Source organism: Strix aluco, chromosome 4, assembly GCF_031877795.1.
Source record: "Strix aluco isolate bStrAlu1 chromosome 4, bStrAlu1.hap1, whole genome shotgun sequence".
Lineage (NCBI taxonomy): Eukaryota > Metazoa > Chordata > Aves > Strigiformes > Strigidae > Strix > Strix aluco.
The window spans coordinates 36,729,471-36,749,725 of NC_133934.1; the positions used below are offsets into that span (position 1 = coordinate 36,729,471).

At 43.7% G+C, this 20,255-nt stretch overlaps 1 protein-coding gene across 1 annotated transcript in view; it reads left to right on the top strand.

Annotated features, from left to right (window-relative positions):
* The first annotated feature begins 1,539 nt into the window (after positions 1-1,539).
* ACSL1 (acyl-CoA synthetase long chain family member 1) overlaps positions 1,540-20,255 on the top strand; it is a 40,875-nt gene continuing 22,159 nt past the window's right edge. The window contains exons 1-5 of the mRNA XM_074822739.1: positions 1,540-1,650; positions 10,710-10,937; positions 18,017-18,131; positions 18,536-18,600; positions 19,884-19,985. Of these exons, the coding sequence (XP_074678840.1) occupies positions 10,743-10,937; positions 18,017-18,131; positions 18,536-18,600; positions 19,884-19,985 (477 nt within the window). The 5' untranslated portion in view covers positions 1,540-1,650; positions 10,710-10,742. The remainder of the gene's footprint in view (positions 1,651-10,709; positions 10,938-18,016; positions 18,132-18,535; positions 18,601-19,883; positions 19,986-20,255) is intronic.

The window sequence follows — 20,255 nt, forward strand, 5'->3', positions numbered from 1 at the left end:
TCATGAAAGGGTATGTATGAGAGAGAGAGAGAGAAAGAGAGAGATACTTTTTAGAAACCCTCTTTCCAGTGAGAGACAAGAGAAAATAATTTCACTGAAGTTTCTCTGAGAGAGGGCTGAAACGTGTTTTATGGCCTTTAGAAATGCAGATGTGGAGAAAGATGTGATAATGAAGGATTAATTAGCACAGTAGATAAAATCATAATGAGTTTTGGCGGTTGGCAGATGGAACCTATATGCATTCGGGACACAACATGAAGTCGCCAGTGCCTGAGATGGTGTATTTCTGCATCACTCGATTCCTTCATCTGAAATCCTGGATGTCATGCAGAAATCACTTGTGAGAGTCTCGCTGTGTCTACATGAGCATGAAGTGTGGTGCAACAGGAAAGAACCAGCAGAGCCCAAGCGTGGCAGAGCAGCTGATGTCCATGTTGCCTGTGCTTTGGGGCTTTATTCGGATGAGTTTTAGGGGTGCTATGGATTCCATGCCCATTAGCAGCTGCAGTCAGTGAGATGTGCTCCTAGATTATGTGCTTCCACTTCCTTTCCTGAGAAAGGAATTTATTTTGCATTTCTAAGCCCCCCACAGTGTGAACCCAAGTGCAGTTAAGTGGGTACTATCAGCTGCTTCACAAGTGCCCTCCTCCTCTGTGCTAAAAAGTGAATACAGGTTCATTCCTTTGTTAAAAACCCTGTTTTGCAGGAAGCCCTATGCCTGGTATACTCCAGTATAAACGGAAGCATCAGAAAACAGTGGTTGCCTTTATGTAAAATTAAAGTACCTCAAATAATTTACAAAATATTTTTTATATATATATATGAATGTGTATAGTCTGAACCCACGTACACGCTTAACCCCAATAATACCCACAAAACACAGGAAAACTATGGCAATGCAGAGTGCGCAACGCAGTGGGGCTTTGCGATGTGGGCTGATGATTTGCAGGCCGCTGGACTGAGGAAGCTTACGGCTAAACCCAGTCCAGGGACTGTCAGAGTCGCGGACACGGCCCCAGCTGCCTCTGCTTTACCGGGACGCACCTCGAGCCCGCAGCCCCCTCACAAACAAAGCGTAGCGGCAGCGAACCGATGACTCGGGATGGCAACAAGGTCACCGTCCTCTTCCAGTGCTCCCATACGGGAACACACGTCCTTTTAGCCCACCTACACCGCGCGCAGATGTCTTTCCAAGCTGTCATCTCAGCGTTGGGGGGTGTAAAGCGCCGCACGCGGCAGTGCCTGTGCTCCTGTCGCTTCCCTGCGCTTCCCCCCGCGACGCGGGCCCGCCCGTAGCAGCCTTCCCGCCGCCCTCACCGGGCTTTGCTATGAACTGCCGCGGCACCCGCAGCCCCAGACACCCGGGCGATGCCGCCCCCGGCGGCAGGGGGGTGGCCGCGGGCGGCCCTCAGGCGAGCGGCCGGGCAGGGCCGGGCCGTGGCTCCGCGGGCAGGGGCGGGGAGGGGGGGAGGCGGCCGGGGCGGGCCGGGGCCCTAGCGCCCGCCGGGCGGCGCGGGCGGGAGGGCGGAGGAGGCGGTGGCGGAGGCGGGCTCGGCACACGCACACGCCGCTCCCGCCGTGCTCGGCTTAAATAGGGCGGCGCCGGGGGAAGCCGCGCACAGCCGTGGTCGTTGTTGCCGCTGCCGGGAGGTGAGCGGGGCTCGGGGGTGCTGTCGCCGCCGCTCGGGGATGAGGGGCGAGGCCGGGCGGCGCTGCCGCCGGCGCAGGGCCAGGGGCTGTCAGGGCCGCGCCGGCCGCAACCTGCCCGGCCGCCGCTGAGGCGGGCTGTCTGGCTCCGCCGGGGCCTGCCCGAGCCGCCGCCCGGCCCTTCGCCGCGGGGCTGGGGCGGCCTGCGCGGCCGCTGTCACCTGCGGAGCGGGCGGTCGGCGGTGAGGGGCGGCGGGTGCCGGCGGGGCGGTCCCGCTGCCGATCCCCTCCGGCTGCCTTTCTGGGGCTGCGGGGCTTTCCCTTCCGCCCCGCGGCGGGGTCAGCGTTCCCCGGAGCCGGCTTGGCTTCCCCTCGCACAAAAGCCTTCAGGAAAGCGTAGCCGGCTGTCTCCGGCCTCCCCCCGGCGCTGCGGCAGCTCCGGCGGGCAGGGCATTGTTCCGGCCCCAGCGCTGCCCTCTCCCCCGGCCCGGCCCGGCCCGGCTCGGGTAAACAACCGGGGCCGCGGGGGGGTGGCCCCAGCCGGCCCCCGCGCCCGGGGAAGCCGCCCCTGCGCTGCCCGGCCGCTCAGCCCGGCAGCAGGTAGCAGGCTGGGGAGCACAGTGCTGCCTGTTAACGGGAGGGGTTTAACGTTTAGTTGCTGGACCTTGTCTTCAAGTAGGTTGTTCTTACGGGTGTGAATGTGGCATGTACTTGAAGCAGATTGTTTTTTCTCTTAAGCAGTTGGGAGTGTGTATGGAAATGTCGTGTGAGGCAAACTGGCCTAAAATGGAAGGTTGAGTGACTTTGACTTTGCAGGCCTCCTCTGCTGTTAGGTAGGACTTGCAGTGCCACAGCTCTGGGATTTAGCCTGGTTACACGGTGCTTTTGTTCTAGTATGCATACATTTCTCGTTCCTGTTGAACAGGAATTGCAACACTTGAAGCCTTCTGAATTTCTAAAGGACAGGTCTCTGAGTTGTCTGGGTTATTCTAGACATCGTCTTGGAACTAGTAACCCATCTAAACATACGCCTCGCTTGGGTTTAGAGTCTGAGATACGATGGTCAGGTCCTGCAGTAGGAAAGAGTGACATCTAAAGAAACTGCTATCAAGCCCCATGGTTCTGTAGGTGGACCACAGAGCTATTCCATGTGGTGTTAACAGACTTTTGTTTTAATCCACGTTTCTTCACAGGGAACCATGCAGTCCCCTGAACCTGCTCAGGAGTATTTGTATTTGCCTCTCTGCTTTGGAACATGCTCTCAAACTCACAAGCTGAGATTTCTCAGTTTAAGAGATTTAGATCAGATTTCTTGGATCAAGAAATTCTGAGTGTAAGAAAGCATTGCATTTACTGAAAAATACCTTTTTCTCTTGCAGCAAGAGCAGTATTAATAATGCAAAAACTGAAATACAAAGTTCCTTGTGGAACCGTACTGTTATTGCCTGATTCCTTGAAGTGGAGGGATATCTAGCCTGCTTCTATTGGAATATGAAAATGTCTGAGAATGGCTGATAGGGAAAATCTAGAGCTTTTAATCACAAGTAGCTGTTGTGTGTAGTGTACTCAGTTCAAGGTCTTGAGCAAATGGCCTTAGCTTATTCTGAGGACTGCACGATTATAATGAATTTCAAAAGCAACTTCTATATTTGGTAGATGCTGCTTTACAACTACAAACCAGCCAACATCAGGTTGGAAGTAAGTCTTCAGTCCTTGAGAAGCAAACCCCCAAGTAGCCTTTTTGCTTCAAGGGCAAGTAAAAGTTGGTGTAGGTGGAAAAACAAAACCAGTAATTCAAAATGGAAGGAAAGACAACTTTGAAATGGTTATTTGGGTAACTCTTCTGTTTCTTGAGTAATGCCTCTGTAGCTGATTCTTCTACCTCATTGCTCCACTAGAAATGAATACCACATGGGATGTTTTGGAGGAGATGGAGATGGGTTATACCTTCTCTGTCTTGGGTGTGTTGATCTCCAGTGGGGAAGAGCAAACGTTTTCTCTCTCTTCCCCTCCAAGAAAACAACACTTTAACTAAGGTGAGCAATAGAAGATAGTGGTAGGTTTTTGTGGTTTGTTTTTCTAAATCTTGATAATACAGTTGATTGAAATGGATAGACTCAAAAAGGCTAATGGCACATTTTTTCAATGTGCAACAGAGAAGGGGAGAGAGATTCTGGCCCAAGGGGATACATTGCTTGATAAATTGGGCTTCTGGTAGTCCAATGAATAGACTCCCTGCCACATCCTTCCTCCCTGCTGTGCTAAATTACAAGTTCAGATATGTTAAATATAACCAGTGGTAACTGCAGAAATCCTCACAAATAAGAGGGGAGATGGTTTGTACATGGGTAAGTGGTTTTGCGTGGGAGTTCACAATGTCGTGTGGCTCAAGGAAGCACTGCTGTACAGCATTGACCTTTACAGGCAGTAGGCTGAACCCTGGCTGCCGATGGAGGGGCTTGCATTTCTGCAGATCCTGCCTGACTCCTGAAACAAGGACACTTGATAACACAAGGCTTCTGCTCTCTCTTGCTGCCTTTCATGTTGGGAGTTACTAATTTACAGAGAGTAAAATAGGATAGTAAACTACCGCTTTTTGGTTAGAATTTGAATCTTAGTAGTACTGGTAGTTTGTCCAAAACTGACTGAAAACAGCTTGCATGGTGTTAAAGAGATTTAGAGGAGAAATGGTTTTTGTTTTTGTAGTTGAACTGTTTAAGGCTTATAGCAGAAGTGCATGATGTCCTCTTTGCAGAAAAGGACTTTGGTTTCCTGTATGAATTATTGTTCTTAAGCCCAGAACTCCTAAGCTTTTTAGTTTGATACTGCATGTGCCTTGTTTCAGAAACTTGTCCTCTGCAGCTGGGCCACATTAGTAGTCTGGTGAGGATGGATTAGTTTCCTAGGAAAGCTAGAAGAAAATGCATACTATCACTGACTCTGAGGAAATACAGGGGTGCTGTAATACCTGAGGTCAAGAGGTTACTTGGTTTGTCGTAATCTTTCTTGTGATACTGGTGTTGGGAGATCACTCGGTGAACCAGTTGTTTCTTGTAAGTGCTTACTGATCTGCCCAGTCTCATAGCGTTAAGGGTTATGCCTTTTCTAAAACATCCTTCTGAATGTAAACATTATCTAGTGTGATGCAATGTGGCTTGGTGTGCCTGACCCAGGTTGCCTTCTGCTAGACTTCAGGTGATAGAAGTATGAGTAAGAAACTCATTCTTGCAGATCCACAGGTGAGCACTTGAAGCATGTGTTAACTTGATGTTGCATACTGGGTTTTCTGAATAGTAGCCTTTTCCTGGGAGGAACGTAATGTGTAAGTTGTGATGATCTACTCAAGCTGTTTAATGCCACAAGAAGGCTGCTGGTTTATAGCAATTTGCTTCTATAGGGTGACTTTCATCTAAACTGTATTTGAACTGTGGTTAAATTAACAGAGTAGTGCCGTGATATACTTGCAAATCAGAGTTGTAGGGATGCAATTCTGATGGATAGTAATTTAGGCTGCAAAATCAATATTTGTAAGTATCTTTTGTGGTCTTAGAGGATGAAAAACCAATAAGACAGTTTTAGTGACTTGTGTGTGTATAGGCATGGATCAAAGGAAACTTAAATTGATCACTGTCTCAAAGGTTTTAGTGGGAGGTATTGGTTTTCCTTAATATACAGGGTTACCAAGTGCTGCTGGAGGACTGTAATTTCACAAAAGGCATTGAGCAGGTTCTTGTCATGTGGTTCAGCTCCTGAACTTGAATAGACTCCAGTGACCTCACTGGTGTGCACTCAAATTACTTGTTGGACACCATTAAGAGGCAAGAATCCAGCTGTTGTTCCATTTTGATTGCAGGAGGATTGCAGCCAAACGTCTGAAGACAGGGCTGTGCCTTTCCTTGCAGATGGGGAGCAGAGCCTCGACACATCAGTATTGGATGTAGTGTTCTTTAAAGGTTGCAGCAAGCATCTTAACTTCAGTTGCAGCTTATGAAGTAAATCACCATGGGCAACTGATGAGGCTGAATCCAGCTTGTAGGCTGCTTCCCTCCAGTCCTGCCTTGTCCCACATATAGAAAGATAAACTGAACCAGAAGAGGCAACCTGAACCACTGCATGATGCCTTGTGGTTGCTCAGAGCCAGACTGGGTGGGCTGAAGGGGACTGGAGGTGGGGGTTAAATATTAAGGATCTGCTGGTTCCTCTCTGCATGGGATGGGTTCCTCACTAACAGCTTTTTAGTTCCTCCCTCTTTACTATTGCAGGAAAGTGAATCTATCAGTTAGTGCTTTAAAAGGAGGGCTTATAGCTCTGAAGCCTGGTTGGGCCATCTAGGTGATTATGGGTAAGATGAGATATTTAGTTTTTTAATTGGGTGAGGGGTGGGTGGAAGAGGAGGGCAGACTAGTAAATTAGTTCAACAGTATCTGGTTTGTTCAGCGAAGTCCTTTGTAGCTAAGGAGAGACTGGCATGTCGTACATGACATGCCAGGCTGTACCACAGGAGAGATCTTGCTGTTGTATTCATGTTGTACAAGGATTAAAGTGAGGATTCTCCTTCAGGTCTCAATTACCTATGCTCCTTTGCTGTATCTTGAGGGTGGCTGTGGTTTCCTTGCTGGTTACAGTTTGGCTCTGTCACAGGTGGTTGCAAGATCTCAGTGAAGTTTACTGCCTTGACTGTCAGGGCAGGGGGAGAAAATCCTGGAAGGACTTGCATGCAAGTTTGGAATTGCATGCTTAAGGTGTGGTATTACACCAGTCCATCCCTTTCGCCATCTGTGCTGTCTTCTTTCCTTCTGGGAGCTAATGGCTATCTGGTCATCCAGACAAGAGTTGATCTAGCTGAAGGCTAGCATCAGAACTAACCCAGGAAAAGGGTGTTTGCTAGGTCACCTCCCTAATGTGGCTGCACAACCAGATGAGTCCCTGGCCAGTGCGAAGAGGGTTGTGGGAGCACGTATCTGGGACAGGTTGGACCGACTCAAATTTAAGCTGATTGCAAATGCACTCTGAGATTAGGATTATGTATTTTATTCAGACAAAAGGATTTATCTTGTTAATAGCCGAAGCTATTTGTTGCATCCTCTTTTATACTCAATAAAGGATCTAGAACATGATTCTGCACTTGCTCTTTCAAAGGATGAGTGGAGAAAGACTTAAGTAGAACAGAGATCTGTGGGAGCTGTGCAGTGTAATCTGTAACAGTAAGAAAACAACAAACTGCAATGTCAGGTAGCTGTCAGGATAACTCAAAGGTATATGGGTGGCTGATCCCCTGTTCCAACATATCATAGTGAAAACATCTTAGTGCCATATTGCTGATAATAAGAGATAGGCAACTTGTCTTGTAGGTTTCTCGTGCGTGCAAGAGGCTGTAGAAATAACACAGCTGCTTTTACACCATGTGGTGGACCTGCCTTCATGGCAGGCCACTGCAGTGCTAGTGTGCTGTTCATCTAAATATTAGGATAGAGAGGAAGAGGCCATTGGTTCTTGGGGTTGTTTTCTTTGCAATACAGAAGCTGACGGCTGCTCTCCTGTTCTCTTCTGTTGCACTCGAATGATGTCTGCTATGGATAGACAATAGGCAGACTGCTGCCTGCTGTAAATAGCCCATTGTATGCTGAGAGTAGGAGCAGGAGCAGCAAAGAACGGAGTCGTCCTGCCAGCTTGGGTCATTGCCTTGAGATACTGGCTCTGCTGTAACGAATGAATCTTGGGTGCTGTGGGATGTGCGTGTGTGTGAGCAGGGAGAGCTGGCTTTGTCTGAGCATACAGAACTCCTTAACTGAATTGATAGGATGAGTTCAGAAGGATGCTTTCATGGGCTGGGTTTTGGGAACTACTGTTTCTGTCTGTGGAGGTGGCAAGGACAGGTAGTTATCTCTAAAGCAGTTTTGCCCGGTTAATAAAACCACTTTCCCATGTCTGTCTAGTATTGTTTCTAAACCTACAAACAAACCAAGGTCTACTGGTTGTATTGAGGAAGAAGACCTGCACTGAGGCAGAGTTTGAGTCCGTTCCTTGCGGTCCAGATACTCTCTGGATGAGAAGCAATTGCAGGACCTGAGTTTGTCAAGAGAACATGGCTTTTGCTTGTCTTGAGTAAGCAGATTTAGCTGGGTCCTTCCTTGAGGAAAAGGACTGAAAGCCAGATCCTGGCTCCACTGGGAAGATCTTTGTGTCTCAGTCTGAAGGCTCTAAACTGCCCTCCTTGGTCGTGGTAAAGACCCTGGATGTCTGATGTAATTGGAGCATGATAAATACAGAGATGGATCTAAGAAGACTGTGAGGCATTGAAGCGACCTTTCTTGATGGGGCATATTTGGATGCATATGTTAATATGAATTTATTCTCCTGGTTGCATCTGGCTTTGTCTTAAATACAGAAAACAAGAGTTGATACGACTTACTTAGCAGGTAGTGTTAAAGCTAGAAATTGCTTAGTCTTGCAGAAAACTCTGTAACATTGTTTTTTGTGCTAATGAGGCAGAAGGTATAATAAAAAAGTCATCCTTCAATATAAATGTAAGCAATAAATGTATCATCATGTAACTGATAACTTGTGTTATAACTGCTCAAGAAAGGTTTTATGTTACAGACTGCTCTACAAACAACCGGTGAAGGAAGTGAAAAGTAGTGGTGTGCATCTTTCTTTTCACCTAGGCTCAAATCATAGCAGCTCCTTGACTACAATGGGACTCTTATGTGAATGAAATGATCATGTTTACTTCAGTTCTTGTTAGCTGTAATGGCACCCCAGCCTTTTGAAGGAGTAATTCTCTAATTAGATTGCATTCCTAAATCATATAGTGTGTGTGCAGAACACATCATGACTAATGCAGAGAGGAAAGCATGTATCTGTTGTTTTAAAGGTCAGAGGTGCTTACTGTGGGGCTTGAGGAGGAAAGAGCTAAGTTTGCTCTTAGCCTTTACACTATAGCCCCTTTTTTTCTAGTTTCATAACATGGTGTCTATGATATACACAAAATACATATGAACTTGTAAGCCAAGACTTCCTTGTTGGAACGACTTTTTATTCTTACTGTTCATCTGTGTATATTAAATTAAGAGGTAGTTTTTATGCCTGCAATGCTAATGAGCATGATTTGATGCATAAAAAGCAACAGCATGGTAATCCTAACTATTGAGTCAGTAATTAAGAGGTTCCTTGTTTCAGTTCTTCTCTACCTTCTATTACTACCACCTGATGTGTTGTGGATTTTGAGTATAGTCTGCTGTGTATCACAGTGCAAATAATCAAAAGGCATTTCTGTAGTGGCCCTGCACTGTATATCTAGGTGATGTGGCCCTGTACCCTGAGGTTATGCTATAAAGGAATAGTGTGGGGGAGAGGGCAGTGCCTGCAGGCTGGGAAGTGCTCCATGGATCTGGGACCTTTCCAGAGATGGAACTTGATTCCATCCTGACACTGCCCCCGTCCATGACCTTACTTCAGCCTGTCCTTCTGCTAACATTGTGAAACCATAGGCCCTTTGAACTAATTTTATGGCTTTTTTGCTCTCTAGCAAATCCTTGTCCAAATACTGGTTAGACTTTCTGCGAACTGGACAACTCTTCTGGTTGCCTGGTTGAGTAACTGATTGCAGCAGTAAAGATTTCAAGGGCAGACTGTAAACTAGAGATTTTCCTGTAGAAATGTGAAATTTTAGCCTAGTATAGTTGGTCTTGAAACTAATAAGCATATAATTCTGCCTGTTTGGATTTCAGCATCTCCTACGCTGCCATCCTGCAGTGGTCTATTGTTACCCAGTGTGTTCCAGCTATTTAAACACATATTTTGACGTTCTTTAGGTCCTTTGTTTAATTTTATTGTCCATAGGAAATGGCCGGACCTAAATTATATGAGTAAGTACATCTCGTCCCTCCAAGCAAGCAGGAAAGCGTTGCTTCCCCCTACCAGACCCCACCAGTGGCCACTGTCAGCCGTCCCTGGGTGGCAGGAGGCTGAGCTGGTGACAGGCGCCTGTGAGTGCTGCTGCCAGCCGGGCAGGCAGGGTGGGTGGGCAGGGCAGGCAGGGTGGGCAGGCGCCCTTCAGCTGGTGGGCGGTGGGGTGACTGGGTGCGGGTTGCCATTGGCCCCGGGCAGGCAGGCTGCCTGCCGCTTACCTCTCACCTAGTGGGCAGGAGCTGGTGGGTCTGGCATGTGACAAACGTCCCGGGAGACCTTGGCTGTAGAGGAGAGCACCAGCTGAGCTGACTGCAATCCCTTTTTTCCATGGCTGGTTCTTGCTGTGGAATGAATATCCATGACGGCGAGCGCTGGCAGGGAGCAGCCCCTTTCAGCTCTTCCTTCTGTGTGAACGTGACAAATCAAGTGTGCTTCCTGTGCTTGATTGTATTGCTGTGTGCTGCTGCCTTGGGCCTCCTTAGATACTGCTTTAGTCTGCCTCATGATCAGAGATGAATTGCTGGCATGGTGCTGCGTGAAATAGGAAGCTTGCTAGTGTAGAGGAGCTATGGGAGGATACCAGCTTTGAAGGCAGCTTGCTGTAGTGAGCTTTCTGTGTGTGATTGGAGGGAAAGTAGAAAGAGGAAGAGTTTACTGGATTTAAGAGATGAAAAATCCTGCTCCTGCTATGCTATTATAGGATTAGGATGCTCTCTGTTACATTAATGAAGGCAAGTTAACATTTTTACAGCCCTGCCCTCCCTCTCCCAGACTTCCCTGTTTGATACTTACCGTTTAAACAGTTTTATAGTACAGCTACTCTACAAATAACTATTTTGCGTTTGTGAAATGCTGTTCTTCAAAAAAATAAGTCAAAAGTTTTGTTAAAATGCAGTGTCTGTTAAAAGCAATATTAAAACCCTGAAGAAATAGCCTCCTGTCAGCTCTACCTGTTCTGGAGTATGAACTAGTAATTGCTTGCTTACTTAATTGCAGTACAGAAGTCTAAAGGTATTGCCTGCCTGGTGGCAGATCAAATTATTTTGATAGCGGGAAGCCAGAAGGACAAAGCATACATCCTTCTACCACAACAACAGTGAATGGAAAGGGGATTTAAAATCTTTGTGTGTAACTTTCTTTCATATCAACAGATTCCAGCATTGGGATAACCACGCTGAACTACAATGCAAGCACATGAATTGTTTAGACACCTACGAATGCCAGAACTTGGGGATGTCAGACAGTATGTGCGCACTCTTCCGACAAATACGCTGATGGGCTTTGGTGCTTTCGCAGCTCTCACGACATACTGGTATGCAACAAGACCGAAAGCACTAAAACCACCATGTGATTTAGCAATGCAGTCTGTGGAAGTAGAGGTGAGTGTTGCTTGATGGATACCGCTGTTCATTGAATTTTGAAGTCTAAAGGTGGCATTGAGAGAGATCAAGGGCTGATTTACATAAGAGTGTTTCTAAACTTGTAGTGTGGGGGGAATACATTTCGGGGCATGTTTTGTTTTTTTCTGAAATATGGCTTCAACTCAGCTTTTTGGCTTTCTGAATTTGAAAAGCGGTTTGAGGGTTGAGATCATAGTGGTAATAACTAGCATGGGAGAAGACTGAGCTGAGAGAACTGAGCTTCTGATCTGACTGTTGGCAGGAAACTTGTGCATGTTAGAATTGGCACAGTGTAGTTTTCAATTCCTGGCCATGTGTTTAGGTGATGTCTTGGGGACAGAGTATGTGTGCTGGTGTATAGTGATGAGGCTAATACTTTTCTGTTACAATATTTAGTTTATAATAGCTGACAGATGAGATTTTATATTGGGTTACAAGCATGAAGATGGTACTAACTGTCCTCAAATGATCTGTGGAAAGATGTATTAGTCCTGCTGAGAGATCCTAGCCGTAGAGTAAGTTGAAATTAAAGCAACCACCTGCTAAACTTTGGATATGCTAACTTTGCTTTTGTCTTATGCTCTTTAGAGGCAGACAGAGTTGCTGTCAGGTGGTGGTTTTTTTTTAATTGTGAAATCAAATATGGAAACAGTCTGACTGATAGGAACTGTTGCTTAGAAGCAAACATAGACAACTGATTACATGGCTGGGGTTTCCTGAGCAGCAGTTATATCAATTCTCCTGTTCACTACAGAGTCAAGATTTTACTGCTAATTTCATTCTTTCAAGAGTGCCTCTTTCTTCAGGGTAGACAAGGTGTTTCCTCCTTTTAAAGGAAGGAGATGGCTTTGAAAAGTGGTGATCTTCAAGGGAGATACTTAAAAAATGTAGTACTGTAAGGCTGACAGTTTCTTGCATTATTCTTGATAGTCAGAAACTATCATTATAGATTTTTTTAAATATATACTTGCAACTGAAGTCTCCCTTTACAGCATGTTCCTCTCTGTGTGTAGACTGTTGTGATCTAGTTGTCCTTATCAGATGCAATTAACATGGCTTCTTGTTGTAGAGCATGTGTGTAGATGTGGCTACAAACAAGAAGAGTAGATGTGACTACAAAGTGATGTAAACAAATGTGGCAGAGCAGTTTGAAATTTACAGTAGGTAAAGTGTCATGAACTTTAGCAAAGCAAACTCCTGCCATAGCCTCAAATCAGGCACTTTCTTTGCAATGTTTCATGATACTGAGATTGAAGAATGAAACATTAGTTGGGTCGTCCATTCAAAAGTTTAGTTAGTACCATTTATTTCCTTCTTCCCAGTATGGTATACAGTAAGCTTACTGACACACCATGTTACTATAGCAAGTAATGGTCTGTTATTAGAAGTACACAAAGGGGAAACAAAAATATGCTCTGGCAATGTGATAATTGCCAGAAATACAAGGAGTGTGTAGAGTAAGGATCCAGAGGTTAAATCTTGCTTCTCTTGATGAGGTTTCCCAATCTGGACTGCAGCCACTTAGACAGTGGGTGGAATAGTCTTGTAGAGCAGCACGTTTTAAACTAGCAGTAAAAGCTTTCCAGCTGTGGGTGGCCTCACTAGTCAGTATAGACTTCAGCAGATCTGGGGGGCTTTGCATTGGAAGATGATAAAACAGTGGCTCTTAACTGTCCATAAAACCAGTGACAAATGCTTATTTGCTTGAGATTTTTGGCAGCAGGCTCAGTTCACTGCCTTTACCTCTTCAAGCTAAATTGCTTGTCACAGCTGGATTCTGTGTTTGCTCAACACAGCTGGCTTTCAGTTTGAAATCATTGTTTGGTAGTATGAGACATCATTAAACTACTTAATGCATCATTGATCCATATTGTACCAATTAACATCAGCTGTCTGATCAGAGTAAGATGGGTATAACAGCATTATTTCTCATTGCCTATTCAGAAAATACATATTGCTAGGAAGACTGACCAGTAGTAAAACTTAAATGAAAAACAGCTGAGTGTTAGCATGTCTTGGTGATGAGAGCTCAAACTTTGAGAACATGTTGAAATGAGTAAGATCTATGCAGTTTTGTTTACTGACAGTTCAGATACAGCCCCTAATGTTGTAAACTGTACCAAGCTGTAATCAAATGAGAATGTATGTTTTGAAGCAAGTTTCAAGTGTCTGTTAGAATTGGTACTTTTATAACAGTAACAAGAATATGATATAGTGCTTGTGATTCAGTTTCTCACTACGTTTTGCTTAGAATTTCACTTTGCTTACTCCATTCTCTTCTACATGTTAAGATGGGTTGTCACTTCCACAGAAGAAAAATAGCAAACACTGCTCTCAAATTATGTCTTTAACATTTTTTTTCCTGCCTAAGTGATACAATATAAAAAGGTCTAGGGATTAAGCAATGTGCTCCAAAAAGACATGGCAGAAAGCAATTATTTACTGTTTTAATATCTAATCTACGTGTTCATTAAAGATAACAATTTTGAACTATAAATAAGCTTCTGCTTAATTCTTACTTGTGACTTACTTCCTTGGCTTCTAACAAAGTTAAATGAAGTCAGAGACTGGAGTAGGGTTTCTACATTTTCTGATAATAAATTTTCATAACTATATGGGAAGAAAGTTCCTATTTACTGTTGTTACAGGTCACTTTCTGTCTCTGGAAAACTTTGGTTTGGTAGGCCAGTGCCCAGTGACGCATTTTAACAATCATTTTAGTTGAGTATCGGTATAAAGAGTTACTGAAAGTATCAGCTCTCCTAGAGTAGATGCCAATATTAAAAGGTGTGGAGTATGATCTTTAAAGTATGCATACTACAGTTACATTTCACTGAAAGAAACTCTCTTGTCTTCAAAGCTCCCAACCTGATCCCTTTTCGGGGGAACTTCTCAGAGGTACAGGTGAAAATCTTTCAGAATTCACTTGAATCCCGTCTCAGTAGGACAGGAGACGAGATTAGTGAAGTGATTCTAAATAAAGTCTGACTAGTGCAAGACTGCATTGCTGAGACTCATAGAGCATGAATAAGTATAGCATATTGTTAAGAATTTCAGTGCTACAGTGATGATAGAAATAGGGCATTAGTCCTGTGTTTTGCAAAGCTTGTGCACCCTTAATGTCTGTAGTTGTAAGCTCATCTGGATGTCTGCTTGTAGATTGCTCTTCCTACTGGTGACTGACAGCAGAACAACTTTGGCTTTTGATTTGAGTGCAGGTATATGGCTGTGAAATATATCAAATCTTGCTTTAAAAACCCAAAGCCTTCTATTTGGCTCAAGTTCTGCTAAAGCGTGTAGAAGGACAGGATATAAATAAACACTAGGATATCAGTATTTTCTAGCAGTAAGAGTTTGACTTTTTTTCTTAAGAAAAGCCATTCAAGTATGGAGAGACGTATTCAACTCATGAAAACTTTTAAACCTACTTATATTCTCCTGATACATTACCAGAACTCTAGTTTGCCCAGTCTTTCAAGAATCATTTGATTAGACATGTGCTTGTCTCCCTATTAAGTGATCAGTTTTAGCTGTTGTGTGCTTACCCAGGGATTAGCATGCTCAAAATTATATGATTGGTCTGAAAACTCTAGTTTATATTTCTTGCTGCTTAGAATATGCATGTTGGTGACCTAAGCATGACTTGGTATACTTTCCCTCCTAGGAAAATGGAAATCGGGTCTCTTGCCTCTGAGGCATTATTGAGCCAACAGCGTGTTTTGACATTATTGCTAGTCCTAAGCAGCCAATGCCAAGAAGAAGTAAACACATGGCTTGAATAAAAGCGGCTATCTTATGTGACCCAAATAGGCATTGATAGAGTAGTATATGCCTTTGTTGTAGAATAAATCTGTTTCCTTCAACTGCTGCTATTCTGAACCAATGCCAAGGTTTTATTTGATGTCTAACACTTGCTGTGTAATGGGTCAATTTCCTGCAGCTCCCTGAGCTGCTGCAAGGGCTGCCTTACATGAGTAGCCAGAGGCTGTTCTCACATTAGTAAGATTTTATTGTCTAACTCCTTAAGAACACTTTGGTAAAACTGACGCCCCTTTTGAGTGCGTAACTTTGTACTGGGTAGGTCTGTGAGACTCCATTTGTGTGAGATCAGCCAAACGTTCCAGTTCTGAGAATCAGATGTTTGGTTGTAATGACCAGTGATTTCTAGAAAAGTTTGCAGCAAACAGAACTTGTGAACAGAATATTGCAGAAATATTCTGGATAATGACCCTTTGGACAGGCTCTTAAAACAGCAGTTCTTGCTACTGTCAAACAAAATATAGACCAATACCATAATATTGCCTAGTAGATGAGTTCAAACTGGGAGCGTAAGGTAAGGTCTAAATGATCTTCAGCATATCCAGGTGTATTTCACTGCATCTCTGAAAAATAACATTGAAATCCTGAGAATCTCCACACAAGGAGCTGGGTGTTTTTCAGCAAAACTTTTACTACAGAGCTGTTGAAAATTCAGTTAATTTCACTTTAGGAAAAAGAATAAAGTAAGCAGAACCATAAGTTGTTTATGTTTCCCTTTACTGAAAACTCATGAGAGCTGATGGGGTCTTTTCAACAGTAGTCTGTTACAGAGGTTCTGTTTTTTCAGCATCCTGGGCTGCATCAAGAGCAGTGTGGCCAGCAGGTTGTGGGAGCTGATTCTCCCCTCTGCTCCACTCTCATGAGACCCCACCTGCAGTGCTGTGTCTAGCGTTGGGGCCCCCAACAAAAGAAGGGCATGGACCTGCTCCAGTGGGTCCAGAGGAGGCCATGAAGATGATCAGGGGGCTGGAGCACCTCCCCTATGAGGACAGGCTGAGAGAGTTGGGGTTGTTCAGCCTGGAGAAGAGAAGGTTCTGGGGAGACCTTATAGCAGCCTCCCAGTACTTAAAGGGGACCTACAGGAGAGATGAGGAGGGACTCTTTATCAGAGAGTGTAGGGATAGGACAAGGGATAACAGTTTTAAACTGAAAGAGGGCAGATTTAGGTTAGATAGAAGAAAGAAATTCTTTACTGTGAGGGCGGTGAGACACTGGCACAGGTTGCCCAGAGAAGTTGTGGCTGCCCCCTCCCTGGAAGTGTTCAAGGTCAGGTTGGATGGGCCTTTGAGCAACCTGGTCTAGTGGAAGGTGTCCCTGCCTATGGCAGGGGGGTTGAAGCTAGATGATCTTTAAGGTCCCTTTCAACCCAAACCATTCTGTGATTCAGAAGGACAGTGCAGTCAGTCTTGTATCTAAGCAGTGGGGTGTCATAAGTCTCATCCTCAGATTTGGTTAGTGCCTCAGGCCCTGCAAAAACTCCTTTTGTAGTGCTGAGTAATAGGGTGTGTAAACAAAACAGTAGTAGCTCAGATGAGGAGAAAACAAATATTTCTTCACTGTTGCCAGGGAATGGTTTAGCATACTATATTCCACCTGATTCAAGAATTGCAGCACATCAAACACCATATTGATACACTGCACTTGTTGACATTACCTATGACTGTGGTTGCAAACTACACTGTGATCTTCCTCAGGTTAGTTCCAGAAGCGGTAAAACTGGGAAAATATAGAAGCTGACCTTGGTTATCCAAGATATGTGAAACTAGTGCAATAATGCAAGCAGACTTGCTTTTCTTTTCAGGTGGAGACATGTACTAGTCATCCATTCACTTTCTATAGAGTAGATACAGGTCTGAGTGCAAGTAATTTCTAATGTTATGAATTTTTAGAGGTAAGCCAGTCTTTAACTTTGTTTTGGGTCATGTTAACAGTACGTTTCTGCTTGCTGTTAAAGGAGTGGCAAGCACTGCATTACGCATAGCATTTTGCTAAAACAAGTTAGACTTGTTCTAGTGTTAAAATATTTTTTCCTCTCTGATGTGCCTTTAATTTGCTAACTCCTTTCTGTGGACATGGGCAATATGACATCTTCTGTAGCTGAGTTTATCTAGCTTATACATAAACAGATGCTGTCTGGTCTTTCAGGGTACTTTGAAAAGAGGAAGATAAACCAATGGCTGGGAAGAGTCTGTGATTGCATACAAATAGGTTTTTGACATTGTGGATGATGGCACAATTCAGGCACAGTTTTAGTTAGTCCAGGATTTGACTTTGTGAAAGAGCCGGGAGTTGACTACAGCTACTAATAGACAATCTTATGTGATGTTTACCCTAGACCCTCTGTTTAACCAGCTAGGCTCTTTCTGCGAAGAACTTGCCTGTAGGTGTCTGTCGTCATAGCAGGACTAGTAAATGTAGCCCAGTAGTACTTGCATAACTGCAATTTGTGAAACTTGGTTGATATAAAATGAGATTATTTTATCAATGACTCTAAAAAGGGCTATGTTAAAAATATGAACTATTAAATTTTTGTATTGACTTCTAATTGTAGCCTATGTAAATGCTTACCTGCTGAAAAATGGCGATTTTAATCCTCCAGGTAGTATTGTTTTGACTGCCTCTAACTACATCAGGAGGAAACCTTTTTTGTAAGATGGAACTTTAAATTGGATTAAAGGACTCAATTTTTATCTGGTACAGAGTATTTTACTTATGAGAACACTTGTTTAGGGTGTTGTTGACCACCCTTAAAATCATTTAGGTTTTGAAACCACAGTTTGAAGTGTGATTAAGTTTCTAATTGAGATCCTAATCTACTTTTTGTAATCTTTAGTACTGTATCTAGAGAGCTCTGAGGCTGGACTGATTTAGAAAACTTGATGGAATTAGTTATGCTGTATACTACAATAATAGAGTAAAACATTTCTAAGAAAAACTCTGTGTCTAGTAAGGAACATCAGAGGGCATTTTGTTCTCATTTGTTCTGTGCTATCATAGGTAGCTGAGGAATAAGATTTTTGCCTGATAGGTTTAGTGGTGCAGGGAGCAGTCTGACTCTTTAAATAATGTCCTGGGAAACCTTGCAGATATCCACTGGTGATGAAAAGAACTGAAGTTCTCTGAAGCAGAATTTGCCAAGGCTCATAACAAAACTTAATGGATGAGTTGTGTTTATTCCTTCAGGAATTTCCTGTTCATTTATAACAAGTGTGTCTAACCTTTCTAATTGGCTTTCTTAGGGTGGTGAGCATGCGCGAAGGTCCTCTCTTCTTAACAGTGATGAACTGTTGATTTACTACTATGATGATGTGAGAACAGCTTATGATATTTTCCAAAGGGGTGTGCAAGTATCAAGTAAGTCTAAAATTAAAAATTTTTTCAACAATATGTTAAGAACTAAAGGTCTGGGCTTTTCTGAAATGTAGTTGGGGATAGGGGATGTCTACCTAGCAATATGATAAACGTATTGGATGTGAGCTTTCTTGAAGGCAGATTTAACTGTGACCTCTTGTGAAGCAGAGTTGTGTGAATAAAGTCCAGTGCTGTGTTCCTTAGCCTAAATCGACTTGTTGCCTCTGTGTCCTTTCCCAGCTTCCCTCCCTGCTCCCCAACACCCCCCCACCCCCCCACCCCACCCCCCCCCAAAAAAAAGGTTTGTCTTCTGAAAGTGTCTGCAAAGAATCTAGAGGCTTAACACAGACTGTAGTTAGTGTGGTGTCAGGGATTAAATTTGGGTAACTTTTGATTATCTTTTTTAGATAATGGTCCATGTCTAGGTGTTAGGAAACCAAACCAGCCGTATGAGTGGATCTCCTATAAAGAGGTAAGTAGTCTCTCTAACTTAGTGCTAGACCTGCTTTTTGTTTGCTGAGACCATTGATACAACATCCAGTAATGTGATGTAACAAATATTAATTATTTATAATGTTTTAAAGGAGTAGCAGAATATTGCAGAAAAGTCTTAGTTCCTATTAGAGTATCTTAAAGGAACAGCCTCAGATATGTGCAAGGGGGAGAAGAGTATCTCCTGCACTTGGTTTATTAATTTATTTTTTTTCAGAAGTTTTTGGGTTATCTTGGCAGCTTTTAGCATCTCATGGCAGAATTGTTCAGAACTTGGACGCTGCCTCTGAAGGGCTGCAGCTTTGAAGCAGCATTCAGGGACTGAGACTGCTACTACTTGAGGTGCTTGCTTCGGAGAGGCTCATTTTACACTGGGAAAAGTCCCATCTACAGATGTTACTTGTGCTTCTTGACAACTTGTCTCCATAGTGCTGAGTGATGGTTGTATAAGGCGTTAACAGAAACACTTCTAACTAGTAGCATGCTTCTTCATGATTGCTAAAAATATCTTTATGCAAATCTTTTAACAGCTGTGCACTTTTAGGTCATTCCTGATTTAATCAGTTGTCTTCAAATTTGCATAAACCTTGCCTATTGCATACTGCTAAGGTCATTAAACGCCTTTTGTATGTAGCAGACCTCACTTTTTCCAAGGTGATTCTGCTGTGCGCTTGTTAGGTGCAACCTCTCTTTAATAAAGCTTTGATGTTTGAGTTACGTGACTAACATGGATTCAGGTCATGTGCTATATGGAAAGAATTTGGAAAATGGCCTTCTGAAGCTTCATATATAGAACTGGCTGGGTTTTGCCTCCATATTCTCCTGCTTTTTGACGGGAGAAATGCTATTCCCATAGGCACCAAATGAAACAGAAGGGGTACATGTGTAGTGCTTGTGATTGAGCAGGAATATAATGCTGAATCATTCCAGGTTCACTTCTGGGGTTTAATACAGATAAAACAGCTTTTTCTGTGTATGTGAGCTTAACATTTAAACTTAACCCTTTCAAGTCCAACTGGATTAAGTGTCTCCCACTACATACTGAGTGCAAGTGTAGTATCTACAATCAGTACAGTGTAATGAAGCTGCAATATTGGGGTTATCAAGGTCACAGAGGACATCCAAAATAGCCTAGAAAACTTCTGTCTACTTCATACTAGTTATTGGCCTTCTTTTTCTAAGACTTAAGGTAAAATAATGTTGAGGGGTGTACACTGATGTGCTTGCTCTCAATTATTTGTCTTCTCTCTTTTGTCCCTCCAGGTTTCAGACAGAGCTGAGTGTGTGGGCTCTGCATTACTCCACCGAGGCTTCAAGCCATCTCATGTTCAATATATAGGAATCTTTTCACAAAACAGACCTGAGGTAATTTAATTGACAGTGTGTGTATTGGTGATCTAGCTGTTACTGAAGTGGCCCACAGTGAGCTTCCCTACTTGGAGCCCATTTGATGTTGGGAAAAGGCTAAAGATTGATATTGTAGACCCCCAAACCACAGACATGGCATCCTTAGCCAAGAACCAAAACTGACAACTGACACAACAGTTAGTGTCTTGCATTGTTGGTGTGTTGTTTTTTTTTTTGCTCCCAGAGCTGAATGCAGAAGGCTGGAGAGCAGGAAGAGAATCAGGGAAT